Source organism: Uloborus diversus, chromosome 3, assembly GCF_026930045.1.
Source record: "Uloborus diversus isolate 005 chromosome 3, Udiv.v.3.1, whole genome shotgun sequence".
In the NCBI taxonomy this organism is placed as follows: Eukaryota; Metazoa; Arthropoda; class Arachnida; order Araneae; family Uloboridae; genus Uloborus; species Uloborus diversus.
Genome location: NC_072733.1, coordinates 168939817 through 168962378, shown reverse-complemented (window position 1 = coordinate 168962378; position 22562 = coordinate 168939817). Strand labels below are relative to the sequence as shown.

The 22562-nt window shown below is 32.1% G+C and overlaps 1 protein-coding gene across 4 annotated transcripts; it reads left to right on the top strand.

Moving 5' to 3' along the window:
* The first annotated feature begins 266 nt into the window (after window positions 1-266).
* Window positions 267-16973, top strand: LOC129219237 (uncharacterized). Of its 4 annotated transcripts, none has more exons than XM_054853560.1 (3): window positions 267-461; window positions 11847-12140; window positions 16514-16973. In XM_054853560.1, the coding sequence occupies exons 2-3, from the start codon at window positions 11847-11849 to the stop codon at window positions 16700-16702; spliced, it is 483 nt and encodes a 160-aa protein (XP_054709535.1). In that variant the 5' UTR covers window positions 267-461; the 3' UTR covers window positions 16703-16973. The 4 variants fall into 4 exon arrangements, with proteins under 4 accessions (XP_054709535.1, XP_054709536.1, XP_054709537.1 ...); XM_054853561.1 differs by having other exon boundaries at window positions 283-351; XM_054853562.1 differs by lacking the exon at window positions 267-461 and adding an exon at window positions 584-709 and having other exon boundaries at window positions 11847-12045.
* The last annotated feature ends 5589 nt before the right edge of the window (window positions 16974-22562 follow it).

The window sequence follows — 22562 nt, the reverse complement described above, 5'->3', positions numbered from 1 at the left end:
GCGTATGGCATTGTGAATATTTTACATAATATCTCAAGGTGCTTGAGATATTTTCTTTAATTTTAATGAGGATAACATACAATGATTGTAGAAAGAAAAAAAAAAGAAAGTCACTATAATGTTATTAAACATACCTTTCGACACTTTCAAACTTCACATTCACAACACTTTCACTTCGCTTCACTACATTTTCACTTCGGTTGTTATTTGAAGGAAGGACCTACAGCCTAAATCTCTCAAGGGTTTTTCTCTTTGCACCTAATGTAATATAGTTTAAACTCAAACCAAACAAATAGATTTTTTTTTTAATACGCTGAAGCTAAATTTGCTGGCTTTTATTTGCCTGTTGAAGTAATTCTCAGTTAAAATTTTAATGATTTAAGTAGTATCTATTTTTTTCCCCCGCTTTTAGTTGCAACTTCAGATTTAGAAGTCAGAGATCAACGTCGCCGATAACCAAGGTGGACCCCTTTGTCAGTTTGATCGTCTCTGGTTGTTATTTTGTTTCGCTGTACACGGGGGGGGGGGGGGCTCATAACTTCATTGGGATATATTGTAATTATATTTTTAGAGGGATAACCTACCTTTTTTTTTCGTTCTGTGTATTTTATGATTTATATACTCAGGCTCCCAAAATTGCGTATACACAACTTTATCTTTTTTTTAAGATCGAAATGTATATTAGTTTATGAAATGGCAAATTATTGCGGTAAGAAATGAAAAAAAGGAATTTTTGAGCAATAATTTTATTTGTAATTTTTATTTAAAAAATTTCGAGTTTTCAAAAATAAAGCATGCAGCCAGCAGTTTTAAATCAAATGAAAATTTGCTTGAATAATATTTTATCACATATACTTTTCTTTTAGAACTACTTTCCACTGCTGACAGATTGATTTGAAAAGAAGTAGTATTAAATGAAAAAATATTAAATTTTAGTTTGCTAAAATAAGAGTAAAACGAATTAGTACTGTAAATGAAGTTCAAATTGTCATGGAAATGCTCCATTTTTGAGAAATTGTGATCTATTTAGGTTGTTTTTCCATTTTACTCTTAAAGACAAGAATTATATTTTTTATTTAGATATTTTTGACCTCCTAATTTATCTGCTACTTTTTTTAAGCTGTATCAACTGTTATTGTTCTTTGCTCTTAAAATTTTGCATGGCTAGAGTTAGAGTGATGTAAGTCATCCTCCTTCAGTTTTGAGCAATTCAAGCTTTTGTAAAATGCTTTAATTGTAAAATTTTTATTATTAATTATTTTTCAGGTTAATTCATTGTGTTTGACATATGAGGCAATGAGAAGCAAAGGGATGTAAGTGGACGTTTTCAAGTTTTGAGTAAAACGCATTTAAAGATAACCTCCTAGGTAGACTTTCATTGAAAGTTTTTTCGAAATCATAGCAGCACCTACCAAAGCTACTTGTGACATCTCTTGTCCCAAGACAGAGAGGAGGTTCACTTACTATTTATACTGGTTATCTCTAAATTTTTAATTTTGTTACTTACATTCCTTTGCTTTTCATTGCCACATATGTTTGACTTTTTTCTTTTGGTTTTTCATTACTTGAAACTACGACGTAAGAGGGTGATTTGCAAAACAATTGACTGTTTGGTGTCCTGATTTTTTCCGTTCAATTTAATGTTGATAATTTTTTTTTTTTTTGGGCATTGCATTAGCATGTAGTGAAGCATTGTTTTGCATTCAATGCCTTTTTCCATGGATGTGAATTAATAAGCCTTTTCTATTACTTTAGTTAGCTAGAAATGGAGATTTCCTTGTCCTAACTAGAAAGTTCGCATAAACTTTGTCTCTCTTGTATACTTTCAAGCAGCTTTTTTATTTTTTGTGCATCAAAGGAAGAACTAATGTTTGTTAGTTAAACATAGCTGAAATTGATTTTACTGAACTGCTTGAATCGAACATTTTAAGTCTCTGTCCTTCAGTGCAATTTTTTAATACGCGAAATATTTCTTTATCACAGTTACAGGGGCGCCGACTTGCAAAAATTATTGGGGGGGCTAAACATCACCGGTGATCCGGGGGCTATGTAATCCCACGGACCCCCCCCCCCCCCCCCCCCCCCCCCCCCGCCCTTTTCCAAAATAAATAAATAAAAGTTTAGATTTTTGAACTTTGAAAATGCCAATTTACATATTTTCTGATTTATACAAACAAACAATATGTGGCAAAGCATTTTCAAAGTCAATCTAAGAATTGTTACGCAAATTTTCTGGTTCAGTTAGATCATGTCACTTGTCTTCAGTGAGGGACATTTTTAAAATTCTATTTTGGGGGAAGTCGTCGTGCAGTGTCCTGGCTAGGCATTGATATAAAGTAGGGCACTTGACTTGCATGGAAGGGCACCCCCAGTGGCGCCTACCCACCAAAAATTGGTAGGGTGGGGGGTATACCACGGGTCTAACCCTGGGAAATTTTCTAAATTGGAGATGGAAAAAGTAAATTTTACAGTTTTTTAAGCATTTTAGAGCATTATCAACATTGGAGTCCCGAAAACTTGACTCTCACTAACTCGACACACGTTTTGGCTTTGAAGAAAAAAAAAACACTTCTACGGTATTTTCGTAAAAAGTTAATTTAATTTATTGTATAATAATTTTGTTTTTAGACTAAAACAGAACAGTGAATATATATCTATAAAAAGATTGAAATTATATTTAAATAAATCTTAAATTATCATTAAAAAATTTATCATAAAATATTGCTGTCGTACTTTGATTAATAAGTGAAAGAGCTAATTTAAACTTGCTTTGAATAAGGCTCAGAATTCATTAAATAAAAATAATGTCCCAAAGTTAATCTGTTTAATATTAGTTAATAAAGTTAATATAGTATGTAAATAGCCGGTTTTTATAGAGTCTTATTACCTAAAAATATTTAAGTATTTGAAAAAAAAACTAATGCAGTACTATAGTAATACGGGAATAAAGTAATAGTCGGTAATAATGTTTCGAAATTTTAATCTAACATTGTGTATGTAGTTCTCTATTTTACAGATATTTTTAAAATTGCTCTCAACACCAATAGAATGGTGTTTTTAGTAAGGTGCTGAGCTGTCTTTAGAAAAATGCAAATGTCAACTGCCTGACTAGATTACTGAATTTGAAGTCGTAGACGACTTGTCAAATATTCAATTCATCCAAAATATCTTGGTGGTTTAGAAAAATGCCAAATTGTTCAATCGCTTCTCCTTTTCAGTTAACCTGCTTTTTACTGTAATAATTGTTTTAAGTCATTACGGAATGCATTTTACAAGGTAACTATCTCCAAATAACTAAAATAAAAAATACTAAGACAAATTTGAGTTTAGAAAGCATTAAATAGCTAATAATTTTCTTAAATTATTGGGGGGACTCTGCCCCCTCAAAAATTTTTTTGAGGGGGCTCGGGCCCCCTCAGGCCCCGTGGAGTCGGCGCCACTGCACAGTTAACATCAGTGTTAGGAAAGCCATATTTGTTTCTTCTTAGAATGTGGAAGTCAAAAAAAAATGGACACATTTATTCCTTATATGTTGTAGATGGGCGCCCATATGCAAAACTAAGGGGGGGGGGGGGGGCTCAGATATTTTCCCCATGGTTTAGCAGGATTTTTTCCCTATGGAAAAAGATTTTAGTACATATTGAGAATGATTAAAATATGACATTTTTTATAACTTATTCATTAATGGCTGGAGAAGAAATGTTTTTACATTTTTGCAAAGAAAAAAGTACTAAAAGTAAGGAAGTTCTAATTTCTAGGGGGTGGGTGCTTCCTCCCCCCATAATGACAACCATGACGTTGTACATTGAAATGTACAATTGACGTTGTACATTGAAATGTACAATGCAATGTGAAGAGTATTTTAAACATCTCTCATGAGTGTTAGCCATTTAATTTCTAATATTTTTTAAGTATAGAAATATACAATTAGGCAGTAATGTATTCTTTGTTAAGGAAACTAGAGATCTAGTTAAATTTTCAAAAACACTGATAGAATTTATTCCAGCTAAGAATTCATCTTTAAATCTCACGAGTGTTACTTTTTACAGGTAACATTCATTAGAAGGGAGTAACTCTCATAATAAAAGATATCCAAAAAATGAGTACATCCATAGTTATTGTATTACCTTAACCTCATACCTTTATCAAAGATATATTTTTTCCCACGCACCTACACTATATCACCAAAAGTATTGGGACTGTTTCAAAAATTCACATTTTTATGGATTTCTCGAGAAATAAAAGACCAATTGCTCTAATTTTTTCCACATAAAAGGTATACTCTAAACTCTAACTGCCATTTTCCAACAAAAGTTAAGTCTACAATTCCTTTTAGGGATGAGCAACAAGTTGAAAAAACAAAAAAAAAAAGGTTTTTGATCATTTTTCATTGTAAATAGCTGGGAATAAGCTATAAATTTCAGGAATAAGTTAAAACCCTATCTAGAATTTATTTTTATATTTTTGTGAAAGTATCTCTTATACCCGCAGACATATAAGCATTTCTTTCAAAAATGCAGTTTTTTTTAAACGTTTTCGGCTCATATCACGCAGAGTTTTACGTCAAATGTTACTAAACTTTCAGAATATTTGACAGCATATTAGAGAAACTTAATAATGAAATTTGAAGTTAAAATATTGAAAATTTAGTGAAACATAGGAGTTTAAAGCGATTAATTTTTCAATGCCCATGCACGAAAGATAGCAATTTATAATTTTCATACTTGGAAGCCAAGATATATCCTACAACTCGTAAAAAATTCCACCTAGATATCTTTAAAATGTAAAAAGTTATCATCGATCTAATGAGCCGAATTTTAATGATCCTTGGTTAGAGGACGAATCATGAGGGCTTGTTGGCAAATAATCCGTTCTTATCATGAATCACTCTGCAACAATAACAGGAAAGTGTTTCCAGTTTGCGAACGACACCTTACCATTCGTCTCCTATCCAAGAATTATAGAAATTAGGCTCATTAGATCACAATAATTTTTTTAATTTTAAAGATATTGAGGTGGAATTTTTAGTTGTAGGTTATATCTGAGCTTTGGATTATGAAAGTTATAAATTGCTATCTTTCGCGCCTGCCTTGTGAAAAATTAATTGCTTTAAACGTTCATATTTCATTAAATTTTCAGTAATTTAACTTCAAATTTTATTATTATGTTTCTCTAATATGCTGTCAAATATTCTGAAAGTTTAGTAACGTTTGACGAAAAACTCTGCGTGACATGAGCCGAAAAAAATTCGCATTTTTGAAAGAAATGCTTATATCTCCATGGGTATGAGAGATACTTTCAAGAAAATATAAAAATGAATTTTTAATAGTTTTTTAACTTATTTCTGAAATGTATAGCTTATTCCCAGATATTTATAATGAAAAAAGATCAAAAACCTTTTTTTGTTTCCTCAATTTGTTGCTGGTCTCCTAAATGAATAGTAGAATTAATTTTTATTGCAAAATGACAGCTAGAGTATAACTTTTGTGTGAAAAAATTGCTGAGCAATTGGTCTTTTATTTCTCGAGAAATCCGTAAGAATGTGAATTTTTTTAAAGTGTTTCAATGCTTTTGGTCATATAGCATATAAATTCCCATTTATTAAAAATTGAAGAGTACACTGACACAAAGCTAATGTTTGCAAAAATGAAATTTGCATCCGTTGTTTAGAAAAAACTATCTTAAGATATGGTATTCAAATAACTACATATTTTATAGGAATTACCAGCCAAAACTCTACAAAAAAATTATTTCATGAGTCAATCTCATGAGTGTTACTATTGCTAAAATTCAGCATTTGTATTAATTAACTTTTTTTTTTACTCTGTAATATTTAATTTCAATATTGAAATTTTTTAGCTATTCACGGTAATTGCTATGAAAACATTTATTGTTTAATTTAATATGTTTTTATCACAAACTTTTCCGTTTATTTAGGAAACAAAAGCACCACAATGAGAAAAACAGTTGTACAAATACTTAAAGTTTCTTAAATAAATAAATATTTATACCATTTTGACTCAGTACTGAATATTTAATATAGTTTGATTAAAATTTGGGTACAGATGTGATATACCCCTCCATTTGGCGACATTCGATTTTTTTTGCACAAAATTAAAATATTTTTCTCGCCAATGAGGCGATAATTTTTTATGCATGGCATCCCTGGCCAAACTAACCTGTGTTTAGCAACCCGAAGGCAATCTTACAGATCTATTCAAACTTGTTTCCTTGGGTTGTTTGGGTTTCACGCAGGAGAGATACGTGGTGTTGTTTCGTGCAATATACCTTACAGGAATGCTTATTTTGTGTTTGTTTAAATTCAGTAGTTGTGTTTTGAAGTAAAAACATTAGAAAATGCCAGTTTCTTCAAACTTGAAGGTTAATTAAAAGTTAACTCCAACGTGGTGTGTATCTGTAACGTGCCATTGTCATATGATGTATTGTTTTAGACTGAGTGTGAATATTTATACCATATAAAAAGTTAAGTTCTTTATTTTAGAATTCAAAAAAAAACCTCTCACTTCCAAAATTCTTTGTTTTTACAAATCCTTGAGGGGTTCTTGTAGTTTTTAACTTTATTTTTACTGTATGTAAATTAATTTTACAGAAATAGTACGGTTATTTTGTTCTAAAAGTTAATTCTTATCGATGCCACGAATTATTTAGACATTCTATTAACGTGCCTCCTTTAGGTACTGAATTTTATGTTAACAATTGAAAGTTCTTTCGGTTGTACTCTTAAAAATGCTGAATTTTATTAATAAATCTGCACAATAATGGTGCATATTTCACACTTAAAACTGTGTCATCATTGTACACTGAACGGAAGGAGCCACCCTTGGGTGTCTCCATGAAAATATACATAACTGTGACCATACTCCGACTGTAATGTATATTAACAGTCGGAGGGATAACGGACCGAGCGGAGAGGTCCTGGCGAGCCAGAGGTCTCATAGTACTTTCGTAATGAGACCGAGGGCTCGTATCCCGGAGAAATGATGAAAAAAAAAAATTAATGCATTAATTTCGACTTGTAATTAATACAATAATTTATTTCATTGTATTTTAATATGTTTACAAAAAACCCCGGCCCTGTACATTTTTGAAGCATATATTTGTGATGTTTTTTGTTGTGGTTTTATGTTGTTTTTATATATATTGTGTTCTGAAGTGCTTTGATCATGTTTTTTTATCTGATTTTTTCCTGTTGGCGCTAAAAAAGCATCGCTAAGAACGATGTATGACATATGTCGTCATACATCGTTTTCTTGGCGACGCTTTCTTGGCGCCAACAGGAAAAAGTCGCCAAGGGTGGGATATATCACATCAGTTCCAAGATTTGTTGGATTATTTATTTTTAGAAAAGAAATTACAGAATGTGTTATAAAGGCAACACTTATGAGAAAAAACGGTGACTTGCCCAGAAATTTTTGAAATTTCTAAAATCTGAGCAAATTAACTCACAAATAATAATATTCTATAAATTCTAAGGAATTTATATCTAGGAAAGGTTTAATATTAACAACAAAATTTTTAAAATTGTGTCGAGCCTAATGTCACTCAAAAATGGAACACTAAAAGTATATTGACCTGTGAAATTTTGTAGTTACTGGACCTGTGACTTATTTTTTAAAATTTCTACCTGTCGTCACCGTTTCTACCTGGGTCAGTGAAATCCCATTGCAACAAACTTCAAGGGACCACAAATGTTGCTTGTTCTAATCGGAATTTCGTTGTGGATCGGAATTCAAGCACCCTAATAGAAATTTAATTGGGACTGAAAACTGTTTTTGTTGAAATGGATGTTTCGTTGTATTGGTATTCATTGTAAAGAAATTTCCAGAGGTGCCCACTGGAGGGGATTATGATGCAAGTGCACCATCAAAATTTTTGGGGAGGAGTTTTAAATTTTCTAATTTTATTTAAGTTTATTTATTGATTTATTTTAAATTTAAATTATTTATTTTATTTTATTCTGTTTATATTTTATTTCATTTATTTATTTAATATAGTACGCGTGTGTGTGTATGTCATTGGCGTAGCACAGAACTTTTCTAATCTCTCTCTCTATATATATATATATAAATGGATGTAGGTTTGTGGGTGTATGTGTGTGTATGTTCCTTTTACAAATCCAGTTTGTGTCGTATTTCCTTCAAAATTGGTGCAGGAGTAAATTGATGTTCAGGAATTCATATAGAGGGGTTTTTTGGAATTTTAAAAAGATACAAAGAGGTCTAAATTTACATTTTAAATCAAAAAGTTGCTCTTTTCTACACAAAGGAATTATGGAATGGTTATGAATTTGGTCAGAATGAAAAGTCTGTAAACAACTGCCCCAAATGAAGTTTCTTCAAAGATTAACTGCAATCGTTAAATTTGTGAACCTTGCTTCCAAGCAAATGAAAATGGTTAGCAACTTTTAACCAGCAAGAAATATTTTAAATACAATCAACACAAAAAATCTCTTGAACCATTTATGGTAATGTCGATTACCGACAAGCCTAGAGCATGGATGGCAAGAAAGCTGAATGAAAACGTCATGATGCTATTCGGCGTTGTCTTAAATTGCTTCCTCCGAGGCCACAGGGATGCATTCAGGGCACTTTGGTTAGCTTAACTTGCATTCTTCTTTTAAATAATAATATTTCAATTAAAAGTCTGTAAAAATAAGAGTTGCGTAATATTTTTGATCAGTATTTTCCAAATTAACAGCACAGAAAATACCAGATGTAAGCAAGATATTAATAATGTGTTTATTATCTATGTGCAACCTTCAAAAGTTTTAGAATGAAAATGAGGATACTTAACTATCATTAAAAAGACATCTGGTTCATTCTTGTAACAAAAAATTAGTGTTGTATGATCCTTATGCAAACCAATATGCAATGTGCATATGTTCTTTATACTTTTCTATGATTTACGTCGGGTCTTTACCTAATCCAATTCAATTAAGTTTAGCAGAAGTGGTTCCAGGTTATCAAAGAACAGGGGAAAAAATACCAACAAAGCAAATAAATTGCAAATAATCATAGCACAGCTGGAATTGATTTTTCAAGGAGAAAGGGGATGGTCATGACTTTCCTTACATGTATTTAAAATACCGTACTAGAATTGCCAATATGAGGTAAAATAAAAGGCTTTTGATATGCAAAACCACACGAAAGTTTAGCACAGCGGAAATTACATAGTTCTTGGGAGGGTTGGAGTTTTAAGTTTGAAAAAATACAAAGAAATATTGATTTGTATTTCAACTGTATATGAAACTGAATAAAATTGCTATAACACATTTTTTAATCGCTTTAAATTTTATATTTTCTTCACGCTCGAGCAATAATACACATTGTAAACAATAAAAAAATATAGGTAGTTTATAGCTACCACTAAGCATTTTAATCATCATTGAACAATGTAAGAAAAGAATAATCAGCAATGTAATAGAAGCAACTCTCTTAATAGAGAAGGTAAAAGTTGAAACGTTATGTATCTGTAAACACTAATTCCAATAGAGCTTTCTCAAAACCAGTGAGAGTTGCGTTCTCTATCATGATCAACAAGTCATAAGAGCAGTCGTTAAGGTATTTAATGTATTTAAGATCTATATGGACAACCTTATATTACTTGCTGAAGTTTGGGTACACTGAAAAGTATTTCTTCTTGCTGCTGTGTGGGGGATTAAGAACATTGCTTAGGAGCAAGTTTTGAGTTAATTTATATATTAAAAAATTTTGAATCATTTAACTTTTTAATTTTTTGACTACGGTTCAACCCGTGGAAATACATTTCCTTCGCTTTTAAGCTGTGAATAAAGGGAACAAAATGTGCAGTAAGCTTTTGTTAAATATTTAAAAAAAAAATCTATTATACAGTTGTATATATAAGTACAAACAAGATGTTTTCTTTTTTTTCAATTTCATGGCCAGTAATTTTTTTTTTAAGTTAACGCAGATAGCAACCAAAATGTACACGCCTACTCCTTTCTTTATAACGCAGTTCAACTGACGATTTTTAAGTAGTTCATTCTATAAATGAGTCCATCTACTTCAATTTTTAATGCTTTACATTTTTTAAAATAATAACTGTAAATATCTATGGGCAACTAATATTCAGTGGACTCATTCCCTCCCCTTATGACAATTGTGCCTCTAGAAATTAAAATTTCAATATTTTCAAAGAAGTACGCTAGAGCAACAAACTCAAAAGAGTGTGTTAACAACCTGCAACAGTGTGAGATATCATGAATAACATTAGTAGGTTTTAACAATCTGAAATCGAATTTAAATCTAGACAATTTCCAAATTGTTGCAAGACAGTGATATTACTGTCCAACTGTCCTTTTTTACCTACCTTTGACATAAATATAAGAAAATTAAAGGCAGTTGACTTGCCTCTTTTTATGCAAATTACACTTATCCAGTTTTACTCCATGGCATGCCACTAAATTGCCATAGAAATACTTTCCATTGCAATTTAGTAAGTTTGTAAAAGTATTTATATCAAGCAAACTTTTTCTGCAGAATGTGTTAGCATACAAACACTTACAAAATTACAAGATGAGTCTACCTAACACTTGATACCTTGATACAAAAACACGGTGAACTATCTGTTTAGCCTTTGGACCATTGAGGATGATTTTGAATTAATTTGAAAATATCCTGAGTCCCTAAAGACTTATTGGCATGTATTTGTGCATGATAAAAACCATTGACTTTTACTTTTTAGAAAGCTCACGACTTTTTCTAGGGAGACTGAAATTTTCTGAATAAAATGTATGTGTGGAGTACTATTGCATTTTTTGATGTCTTGGGGTAAGCAAACCCTTCAAAGGAAACACAACGCTTTTCTTATTCGAAGCATCTTACAAAAGGTTGTTTCACAAGATGTACAAAAGAGAATTATTTGTCATTGCATTAAGACAATTTATGCATCGCCCATCTAAAATTTAACTGCAGACAACGTGCCAGTTGACACGACAGAGCCCAGACAACAAGCCTCATGCTTTTTCGCTTTTAGTTGATGCAACTTTTACCACAAATGCTTGGTTTTCTGTGCTATTTAACTTCTTTTGAGCGTTTGAGCTTAGAGAGTGGTGTAAATAGAATTTTTTACACTCATTTAGATAGAATTTAGTGATTTAATAATCTAAATGATAAGTTGCATTGAAAAGCACCCGGGCAACACCGGGTACTAAGCTAGTAAAATAATAATAATAATAATTGAAAATAAATAAATAAATAAAAAATATTTTTTAAAAAATGAAAAAGCTAGCTAAAAAATAAAAAGATGGTTGAGGATTTTTTTTGAGGGGGGGGGGGAATGGACACCCCTGGAGATTTTTCTGTTTATTCCAACCTCAAACTTTGATCTCTACTCAAAAATAAAACAAGTTGCATTTAAGAAGAAAGAAATTTGACTTTTTCTTATGATAGTAACACTAATATATCCTAGGAGTTTAACGAGAATTGAAGACATCAACTATGACACCCTCATTTCATTTTGTCCAGCTTTTTTTTAATCCAACTTAAAGAATGTTTTAGCATTAATAAAATAAATTATTAACATAGAATCTTCATCACTGAGAAAAGAAAAACTACTAAATGAAAAGTGAAGACTGCAAAAATGCATATCACAACCCTTCTCAAATAAGTGAATTGGATGGATGCTAAGAGCTCAAACTATTGTTGCATGATTATTTGCTGATGTTGTTTGTTTTATTTTCAAACATATGACAATATTAAGTAATATTTCTGTTGAAAAGTTTATTTTCTAATTTTATGAAAATTTGATTTTTGTATTTTGTTTGCAATAGCTTTCTTAATACTACACTTTTCAATGTGTTTCAGATGAATTTGGGGTTAAGAAAAACGATTCAGAAGGCTTCGAGTCCCATTGCATCTACAGGAGCTGCCCCTCATTCTAATTCTACTCCACTCAAGGAGAGAAGTTTAGCTGTGTCCCCTGCAACTGTAGAAGTTGTTTCAGTTATAGATGAAAGAAAAAATGTGGCTGTATTTGAAATTGAAGAGTGCAAAAATACTGAAAGTATGCTGATCATATATAAAACTTTAAAACAGCAAATAGTGAACAATGAAGCAAAGTTAAGAAAACTGAAATCAATTGAGAATCACTATTCAAAGGTTAGGCAATACTTATATGTTTTTTCAGTAGAACTTTTACTAAACCGATTATAAGTGATTGAGATTGAATAAAAGAGGGAGTTAGAGAAACTTGAATTTGAAGGGGGAACTCTGGCTCCTTCCAAAATAAATTTAAAACCACCAATTTTTGTGAAAAAAGCTTTTATTTTAAACTTAAATTTATAAATTTGTCATAATATTAGACTTGGAACCCTCACAAAAAATTCCACATAGGCTCCTATTGGCTTAAACATGTGTGAACATTTTCAAAATAGCTACTAAGTGTGATGTTTTAAATTATGCTATTATTATTTTAAACAAAAAAAAAAAGATTAATAAGAGTCATAAAATTCAGAAAATGCAATGCAAGTTTAACAAGCCATATACAAATACAAATACAAAAGTGACGACCAGCAACAGGCTCTGGACCCAGCTAGACTGGTCCTAGTCAATTTACAATCCCCAGTAAAGATCAATGGCCCTCTTAAAACTGTCTACTCCCTTGCTCATTACCACCTCTTCCGGTAAGCTGTTCTAAGGTTCCTCTACCGTGCTAAAATAATAATTTTTCCTAATATCCATGTTAGCCTGAGATTTAAATAGCTTAAAACAATGACCCCTTGTCCTGTTTTCAGTGCTAAACTTCATCCCTGTAACATCTTTCATAAAAACAAATTTAAACAGCTGACACATGTCCCCTCGATCTCTTCTTTGCTCAAGACTACATTTTTAGCCTTCTAAGCCTGGAATCATAATCTAAGTGGGAGAGTCCACTTATTACCCTTGTAGCCTGCCTTCAAACCCTTTCCAATACATTAATGTCTTTCTTAAGATAAGGAGACCAAAACTGAACAGCATACTCCAAATGGGGTCTTACTAAACTTCTATATAAGGGCAGAAGAACTTCTTTCGATTTGTTTGAAATAGATCTTTTGATAAACCCAAGCATCTTATTGGCTTTGTTGCTAGCAATGCTGCACTGTTGGCTAAACTTTAAATCCTGACCTATTAAGACCCCCAGATCAGTAACTTTGTCTGCCTGACTAATGACTGAACCTTGCAAATAATAACTTGTACACTTATTTCCATGCCCTAAATGTAGCACTTGACATTTCCCAACATTAACAGCCCTACCCCATTTATCAACCTACTCCGTAATATGATCTAGATCCTCTTGCAGCTGATTTGCTTGTTCTTCATTTTCTACAGTCCCCATAACTTTGACATCATCAGCAAAACAATTCATGTTCCCAGAAATATTTTTGTGAATATCGTTCATGAAGACAATGAACAAAACAGGCCCTAACACTGATCCTTGAGGAACCCTGCTTAAGACCTCACTCCAATTAGAATAATTTTCCCTTACAACTACCCTTTGTTTCCTTCCGGTCAGAAAGTTTTTTACCCAAATGAAAGTTTTCCCTCCTATTCCTATATCAGCTAATTTGCTAAGTAGAGCAACATGCGGTACCTTATCGAAAGCTTTTTGAAAATCAATGTAAACAACATCTACAGGCTTCTTATTGTCCAAAGCCATGGTAATTTTGTCATAGAAATATAATAAATTAGTTGCACAAGATTTACCTTTCCTGAAACTGTACTGAAAACTAGTCAATAGATTATTAGTGTGTAGAAAATTTACTATCTTAATTTTTATCAATGTTTCAAAAATTTTGCAAACCACCGAAGTTAGACTCACAGGTCTATAATTTCCCGCACTCCCTTTAGACCCTTACTTGAAGAGCGGTGTAATGTTAGCCAGCTTCCAGTCCTCTGGCACTGACCCCGAGTTATAAGAAGCATTGAAAATATTTGCGATTACATCTGCTAATTCCTCCGCACATTCAACTAAAATTTTTGGATAAATATTATCTGGTCCTGGAGACTTAGTCTCTTTAATGTTTTTCAAATGAAGTAAAACGTCATCCCTGGAAAATACAAAGTCCTCAAGCTGTACTATAGCTTGTGTCTTGTTGGTGTCAACTGTTGAGATACAGTTATCGTTAAAAACACTCGAAAAAAAGTTATTAGGAACATTAGCAATATCACTATTGTCCTGAATTAAAATTCCGTTCTCATCAACCAGTGGCCCAATATGACAATTTCGAACTTTCCCCGAATTAGCGTATGCAAAAAACCTTTTGGGATTCCTGTTTATGTTATCTGGCAGTTTTTGCTCCAACTATCTTTTCTGAATCCGTACCAAATACTTAAATTTACGCCTTGCCTTACAATATTGGAGCCTATCTGCACTGTGACCTGTTTCTCTAAACCTATGAAAAGCAGCTTGCTTGTAATTTAGAGCGTCTTTAGTTTCCCTGGAGAACCACATTGGCCAAATTTTAGTGTTGACACCCTTTCTCATAAAGGAAACATAATCCTCAACCGTATTCGCTAGGTTTTCCTTAAACTCTGCCCACTGAAGATTCACATATAAAACAGTAAACTAGAGTCTATATTGTCATATTAATGGTTAACTTTGTTCTTTGACTGTTAACATAAATACATTGTAAATAAATAAATAAAATTGGCAGGATTTTAAAAACTAGAATTATTGACTGTTCCAACATTTACCGACTAAAATTCAAGGAAACTATCGTTAGTTAAATATGGTTCTGGGGAAAAGAATTTTAAATAATCAGGGTTATACTGTACTTTCCTTTGACTAAATATGAAATAATGTTGATATAACAAGGAAATTATTAAGTGTAACAATTTTACACAAAAGAAATCTTGAATTGAATTTTCTCTTTAACAAGTGAACATTACATGTACTTTTATTAAAAAATCACATGAAAGTTCTTTGACTTTTATTGAAAATTTTGAATGAAAAAAAAATAAAACACTTCCATGGCCTAGAAACAGTCTAGTTATGAGCCCAATGGAGAATCCTTGAGCCATTTAGATAAACAATTCAAGATATGTAAGATCACAAACAAGACTGGTCTGTTGGAAAGACTCCAACAGACCAACAGACATCCAAATTTAGCACCATGAGGATGAAATGCAAATCAAAAGCTAAAACTTGCAAAAATGTATGCAAAGACCTATCAGAATAGAAAAGCAAAGGGATGCACATTAAATGTGCCAATCAGGGCTCGAAAATTATATTGCCCGACATGCCCGGGGCATGTAAAAATTCAGATTGGGCGTGAATCTTTTACCCTTACATTCCCGGCTAGGCATGTAATGATATAAATTTTTAAATTGAGTATTGGTGTATTTGATGACGACTTATTATGTTCTATTTATTCTAGTATTTCTGTTTTATATTGAAATAATTCTTGTTTCAGATATAAAGCTGTTGAATTTTTTGTGTGATTAATGCTATACGACAAATTCAAATTTTTGGTTATTATACTATGAAACAACCGAGCATGTAAAATTTATATTCGGGCATGTAGTTTTTTGACAAACATAAACGGCAGGGCATGTAAAATTTTAAAGATTTTTCTTGCCCTGGTGCCAATATTTTTTAAGCAAAGTATTTCTTTAACATGACAAGATTTTATTGCAAATTTCAATTAATCTAATAATTTCATACCTCTGTAAAGTGACCAAATTCTAAAGAACAAAATTCGGGATGCTATATGCATAATTTTTAAAATTATTTTACAAATAAATTATATTGTATAATTATTGTTATTGTGATTGAAATGGTATGTAGGTCAGTATAGGGGAATCCAGTTACAACAAATACCAATACTACCAAGCACCCCTTTCAGCAAAACAAATTTTCAGTTTCAATTTAATGCTCAAATTCCATTACAACAAATAAAATTTTCAGTCTCTTGAAGTTGGTTGTAACAGTATTTCAGTGTTTATCTACCTATCTATCTATATATTGATACATTACAAATAATATATACATAATAAAATCTATATTTTAATTTTCAAACAATGATAAATAATGTTTTAAAATATAAATAGAATAAATCAAAACAGTTTTCATTTTTAAACAAAATCAGATTTTAATACCTTAATAACCTTTCTAAACTATTTTGACGAATTAGCCTTATATTTCTTCAAACTTCATTTTCTTTAATTTTGATCGTACAAAAGCCCGTCCAATTTTCAGCAAAATATGTTTTGCTGATTAACATACTAAGGGTCCACTTGTAGTCCAATGTTTTATAATTTTAAATACTCGCTCAGTTACAGCATCAGCATCACTAGTCGGTAACACTACTATTTTTTGGGACAAATGTTATTATTCAGGACCAAAAAATTAGCTGTATAATATCGGGACAGGGTTAAAAATTCCGACCAATGATGACCTTATTTAAAGTGGTTGTTAATGTATCAGATAATATAATACTGAACTTAGCAGAAAATGTTCCTTGATTTTTAAGGTTATTGTTTAAAATTTCCAGTGTAAGCCTGATGTCCTGGATCAGTTGACTCAACGCTGGAGAATTGCCTGTCAAGAAGCTTTAAGAGACTTACATAGCAAAATGCCTGAACCTAAGCAAGATTTCAACATAATGATGCGGCAGTTGCAAATTGAAAATGAATTAGTGAAATATGATGAAGAAAATGATGTTTTCTATGGGAATCCATAAATTTTGTTCTCGTCTCTTGAAGTTTTTAAGTGTATTAATTTTAATATGCCAACTCAAGTGCTTTACAAAATGCTTTTTCTTTTCTCTATTGTTTATACTTCCAAACACAAATAGTTTTTCTCCTATAAAAATATAATTTTATTTCTTTTTTTCACTCCAAAACAAAAACCCATTACAATGAGATTGGAAAGAAATATTAAAACATGTGTGTTTAATGAGGAGTTAAAAAATGGTTAGCTTTTTTTATTTTCCAAAAAAGTAATAAATTATTTTAAAAGTCTCTTTACTATTGTATTATTACATATTGGTGTTTATACCATGTTGCTTTCAAAGATAATTTTTTCAGTAGTACACGTTACCATGATTGCTTTTCTTATATTTTTACTAATAGAACAATAGATAGAAATAAAAGGTTTTCAAATGACACCACTTTACGTCTGGAAAAAAAGTGTAAAATACAAAAGGATCCTGCTCCAAAAATTCTGCTTACTTTCTTTCCTTAATGACAGGTGATTGAAGTTCAGAAGTTTAAGTCCCCTCCTGAGAGCATATCAAAGAAAAAAATACAAACGAGGTTTCGTTGAAAGTGTCCTTTCTACATGTGTATCTCTGAAATAGTAGTTTTCAATCCTCTAAAAACAATACTGTCTTAGCAAAAAAAAAAAAAATATTTCTTTGCTCAACATTTAAACAATCTTCAAAACGTTTCCTTTTATCTCATGCCCTGCTAATTTTTGTTCAATTTAAATTCTGTTTTTAAAAGTGTAGCTTCTGGGCAGAAATTTCAAGTGTGGTGCTCAAGCGCAGATCCAAAAGGGGTTTTTGATCCCCTTTGACAAGACCAAAAAAGCCAGTAATTGCCTTTTTAGGCTATTCAAAAAATTCCTACATTGGTAAAATAGCATTATTATGATACATAATTTTCAAACAATTTCTGGAAGGGAACCCCTTTCATTGCCTCGTCAAACATCGCTGAAAAAAGCCTAAAAAATGTGGTTTTAGGAGGGAGAGCTCCAGAATATACAGCCTTTTCTCCTAACATTATTAAAGATAGCTTAAAATTGCATTTTCAGAGCATCTATATCAAAACATTTTCTAGGTGAGCCACCCGAACACTCTCTTTTCCTGATGTTACCAAACAAATGATTGTACATTTTTAGGTCTTCAATTTAAAAAAAAATCCAATGGAAAGTACTCTTCCCTGATATAACTAAAAATTAAAATTTTAAAACTTTAATTCAAAAAAAAAAAAAAATGCAGAACCCATTGTCAGGGACCAAACTCTTCTCCTGATATCATCAACGTTACCCTAAAATGCGGTTTTAACACTTTAATTATAAAAAAAAAAACTTCAAGGGAAATTCACACATGCCCCCTCCTGGATATGCCTGAAACCAGGTGTGTATCCAAGTTCTGATTTGGGGATACCTCCCGTTTCCCTAAAACTCAATTATTTCTTTTTTGACCATAGAAAAGGACTAAAGCTCACCATATCAGTGGTGTATCTATGGGGCCTGGGCCCCCTTGAGCCATAGAGATGGGGACCCTCTCCTGCATCATTTCATGGAAGTACAGTAAAATCAATAAGATTAAAAATTCATTGTGGAACATTAATGATGAATGATCTTTAACGAAAGACAAGGTGCCTTTTTAAATTCTGTTATAACAATTTTTTTTTTTTTCAAATTAGCATTAGTTTTGAATTTGTTGCTTAAAATTACTAGAAAAATATTTTCAATAAACATAATCTATGCATTTATTAAAATGTATAAAACCACTTTAAAAGAAATTTTAAAATAATATTTAAAGCATTACAAAGATTTTAATATGATTAGAATATTAAAACAAGTACAAAAAGTAAAACTATTTGGGGCCCTATTCCAGGCAGGATCAAGAGGTAAAAAAAACTGGGTGTGTGTGGGTAGGGGGGATATGAATTTGGCAGCATTTTATTTTTTCTAAAGGTAAAAATAAGTAGATTGTTATAACCATCTAGTTTAGGAGGGCGTCTTTGCAATATCAAAGTATTAGCAATATGAACCTAGTAATTGTAAATTTTATATTCACTCAGAATAGGGGTTTTAACGTAGTTCTAAAAACTGTTTTACATGAGCTTGGTAATATTAGAGGGCAGAGAGATTTGAAGGCCTTCCCCCGGAAATGTTTTTTAATTGGAGATACAAAAAAAGTAATTTTAGCCGTCCTACAATGATGTTTAGGGGGAGAAAGCCCCTCAAGAACTTCTCTCCAAATTTTTTGAAATTGAAGCTTTAGTTTAGGACAATCTTTACTGATGTTGGTGAGGGGAAGTCCTTTAGAAAACTTTCGAAGTTGTAATTCTAAAAAAGTTTGAAGTTGTAGCTTTCTTATTCTATATCCCATTATCTTATTTAAAAAATGTTTTAAAATATTTCTTTTCCCAACGAGAGTTAAAATGCTGCCCTCTTCTTGAAAATAAAGGGATCATCTAGGACCAAGAGCTCTCTACCAACCCTCTTGGATACACCACTTGTGTGTAGAAATAATAAGATGCCCGGTCAGGGGTAAAAATTTTCCTATATATCCCACATTTTCAAAAAAAAAAAATAAATAAATATTAATAATAATAATCATAAGTGTCCTGTATTTCCTATGTTCCCATAGTTTGTCCTATAACTTAAAAAAAAAAAAACTTTAGGTTGCTTGACATACTTTCTCCCAAAGTTTGACAAAAGATAATTCAAGACTGCTTAAAAATGACTGTAAAAAAAAGGAAGTTGATATTTTTGACAGTACAGTATAACCTCAATTTAACGATTGTCCAGAGACTGGAAAAAGTTATTGTTCAATCAAGGATATCGTTAAGTCGAGGTGAATAAACATTTAAGTCCAAACCAGCGAAATGTATTATTAAATTGAAGGAATCATTAAATCTGGTAATGTTAAATCGAAGTTATAATGTATCTGTAAAAATTGGTTTAAAGGAAGCTTTAGTGATCTATATTTCATGACAAGCTCTCCAAACTATTGATGAAAATTATGAGATACTTTGACAGTGAATTGCCACTAGCAACTAAATGTGGGAAGAATTTATATGAAAAAAAACTGGTCCCTTTTAAATATTGAAATGTATGCAACTATGTCAAAGAAAAAAAAAGGATCAACTCTCTCAGATTCAAAATTTTATTTTTCAGCAATTGCAAAAGATTTTTAGATTACAATCCTAGATTTGCAGCAGAATTTACACTTGAAAACTAGGCTTTTCAAAAATTAAAAAAAAAAGTGCATATTCTTGTTAGAAAGGAACCTTCAAAGTTGTATTGACTTCTGAAAGATACATTGCGCCAAGTACTAACCAGGGCTGCAAAGTCGTGAAGTAGGAATCGACTCATTTCGGGGTGAAGGAGTCGAAGGGTTTAAAATTCTAACAGTCGTAGTGGAACATTTTCCCTCCCAGGATTCAAAGTTTAGCCAACAGTGCAGCATTGCTAGTAACAAAGCCAATAAGATGCTTGGGTTTATCAATAGATCTATTTCAAACAAATCTAAAGAAGTTCTTCTGCCCTTATATAGAAATTTGGTAAGACCTCATTTAGAGTATGTTGTTCAGTTTTGGTCTCCTTATCTTAAGAAAGACATTAATGTTTACCGGAAGAGGTGGTAATGAGCAAGGGAGTCGATAGTTTTAAGAGGGCCATTGATCTTCAATGGGGATTGTAAATTGACTAGGACCAGTCTAGCTGGGCCCAGAGCCTGTTGCTGGTCGTCACTTTTGTATTTGTATTTATAAAAATGCAGCCAGTAAGAAAAAAGTCTACCTTTTTCCCTTTAACACATTGCTTTGCTTATCAGCTTGCATGAGGGGGAAAATTTATTTACAATAGTGTTACTTAATGCACACAGTGTTGCAAAACAGCCTGAAAAGCAGCTTAACTTTTTACTGTGGCTGACAGCCTAAGATTTCATTCCTGGCTAAGCTTTGAAAGACTTAAAATTTTGGGAAAAATTGAAAAAATCGGCTTTAATTTTCTGGATGACTCAAATATTTGCGATTTTAGGACTAAAAGATGGTTAAAAGCAATGTGAACTGAAGTAAAGAGAAAAGAAATTGGGCCTATTACAGAAACAGTAGTTAAAACTGCTGTGATTTCATAAACAGCAATGAAAACGAAGCTAAGTAACAAACGAAGGGGATCATTTTGAAGTCTTGGTTGATGTGGACTGTACGGAAATGAAAGATTACTTAAATATTGAGGAAAATTTAACAACTTATGAATTTTATGAAGCAATTGTGCAAGTTGTTTGTTTAGAATCTGCTTGTGCAGATACTGATGAAAAATCTTTATCACCTCGAACTACTCAGCAAGTATTAGATTTTGCAAATATTTTTCTGCAGTCCCTGAAAAATTCCCAAAACTTGGCTAGGTCAAATTGTGTTTGAAACCTTAATGACGTTTTAAGATGGAATAAAAAAAAATGTAAGCAGTCAAAATTAACTTTCTTTTTCAAAGTATCTTAATAAAATTTATTCTCTTAACATATATTTTTTATGAAATACTAATAATTAATATTATCTCAACAATAAGTGTTATAGTCTATCTATTATGCACTATCCCTGAAAAAGAAAGTAAAAATTATTCTTGAGAATGCTGGGAAAGGAACTTCCAATAACTCAAACTACCGATTATCTACCTCGGGACTTCAAGTTATCAAGAATTGACTGTATATATTATGTGTATGTTTATTTTTTTCTAAATCATCGTTAAAAATCAACGAAAATTTCACAGCTATAAAAGTGTAACTTCTAAGTTGTAACACTGAGTGAATTAATTTTTCCCATGAACTAGAACTGCAACATCACTCTTCCACAAAAATCCAAATTAAATAAAACCCTTAACCATGCCCATAACTAGCCATTTAATCTACTTCTGAAAAACAACTATGAAAAGCCATTGATTCCCATATCTTTTTGCTATCCTTAGTCCTTGATCAAAATTTTAGATTAATTTTGTTTCCCAAAACGATGAACTCCTCATAAGATAAACACTGGAGAAAATGAATGATCATTTTAATTGGCATTGGCTTGAATCAACTAGACAGGGTTCGCACGGGGCATGGAAATCCTGGAAAAAGAAAAACAAATTTCTGACCTGGAAACGCGGTCGGACTGGCTTGGTCGGCTAGTTGGGGATCCCCGACTGGGCCAACGGCCGAGTGGGCCACTTCCAAGCCATTTTTTTATTGAACTTAATACATTTAAATTCAATCTTAACATTTTTTAAAGTGGCATAAAAATTTAAAAAAAAAAAACAAGCAATTCGTTTACTCTATGTGAAATAAGTGTTTGGAAACAGGTTTATTTTTTTTTACATCTTAAAGCAGGAACCAAAGTAAATAGCTGAAGTTCACAGGTGCGAATGCTTTCCTCTCATCAACTTTCTCTCTAGTTTTTAAAGCTCTGGGGGCCATGGGCCATGGCTCCCATATTGAGGAAATGGGAGGGGGGCAAAGAAATCGGGGTCCGACGCGGCCTGAAAAAGGGCCCGGGAAGAAAAAAGAGCATTAAAAACTTATATTTGTACATCTATTAACAAAGATTGAAAGGGCCTGCACCATTAGACAAAGCGGCCCTGGCTGTGCTATAAATGAGTGGGCCATGCTTTGGGGTGTTGATACATGAGCAGGTGCATGCACAGGGGGGGGGGGAGAAGGGACACCTGTTTCCAAGCCTGAAGAAGGTCCAAGATTTTTTTAATGAGGGGTGAAATTTATGCAGGGGCGTAGGGGTAAACAAGATACAGGGCCCGTAAAAGTCATTTGTGACGGGCCCCAAAGTTTCTGTGCACGCCCCTGGTATTCACTACTTGTGACAGATTCAACT

Coding starts and splice junctions, on each gene's coding strand:
- LOC129219237 (XM_054853559.1), top strand. CDS start 689: ATGAAATGGCAAATTATTGCG. Junction 710..11,846: donor TGAAATGGCAAATTATTGCG/GTAAGAAATGAA, acceptor AATGTGTTTCAG/ATGAATTTGGGGTTAAGAAA. Junction 12,141..16,513: donor TTGAGAATCACTATTCAAAG/GTTAGGCAATAC, acceptor TAAAATTTCCAG/TGTAAGCCTGATGTCCTGGA.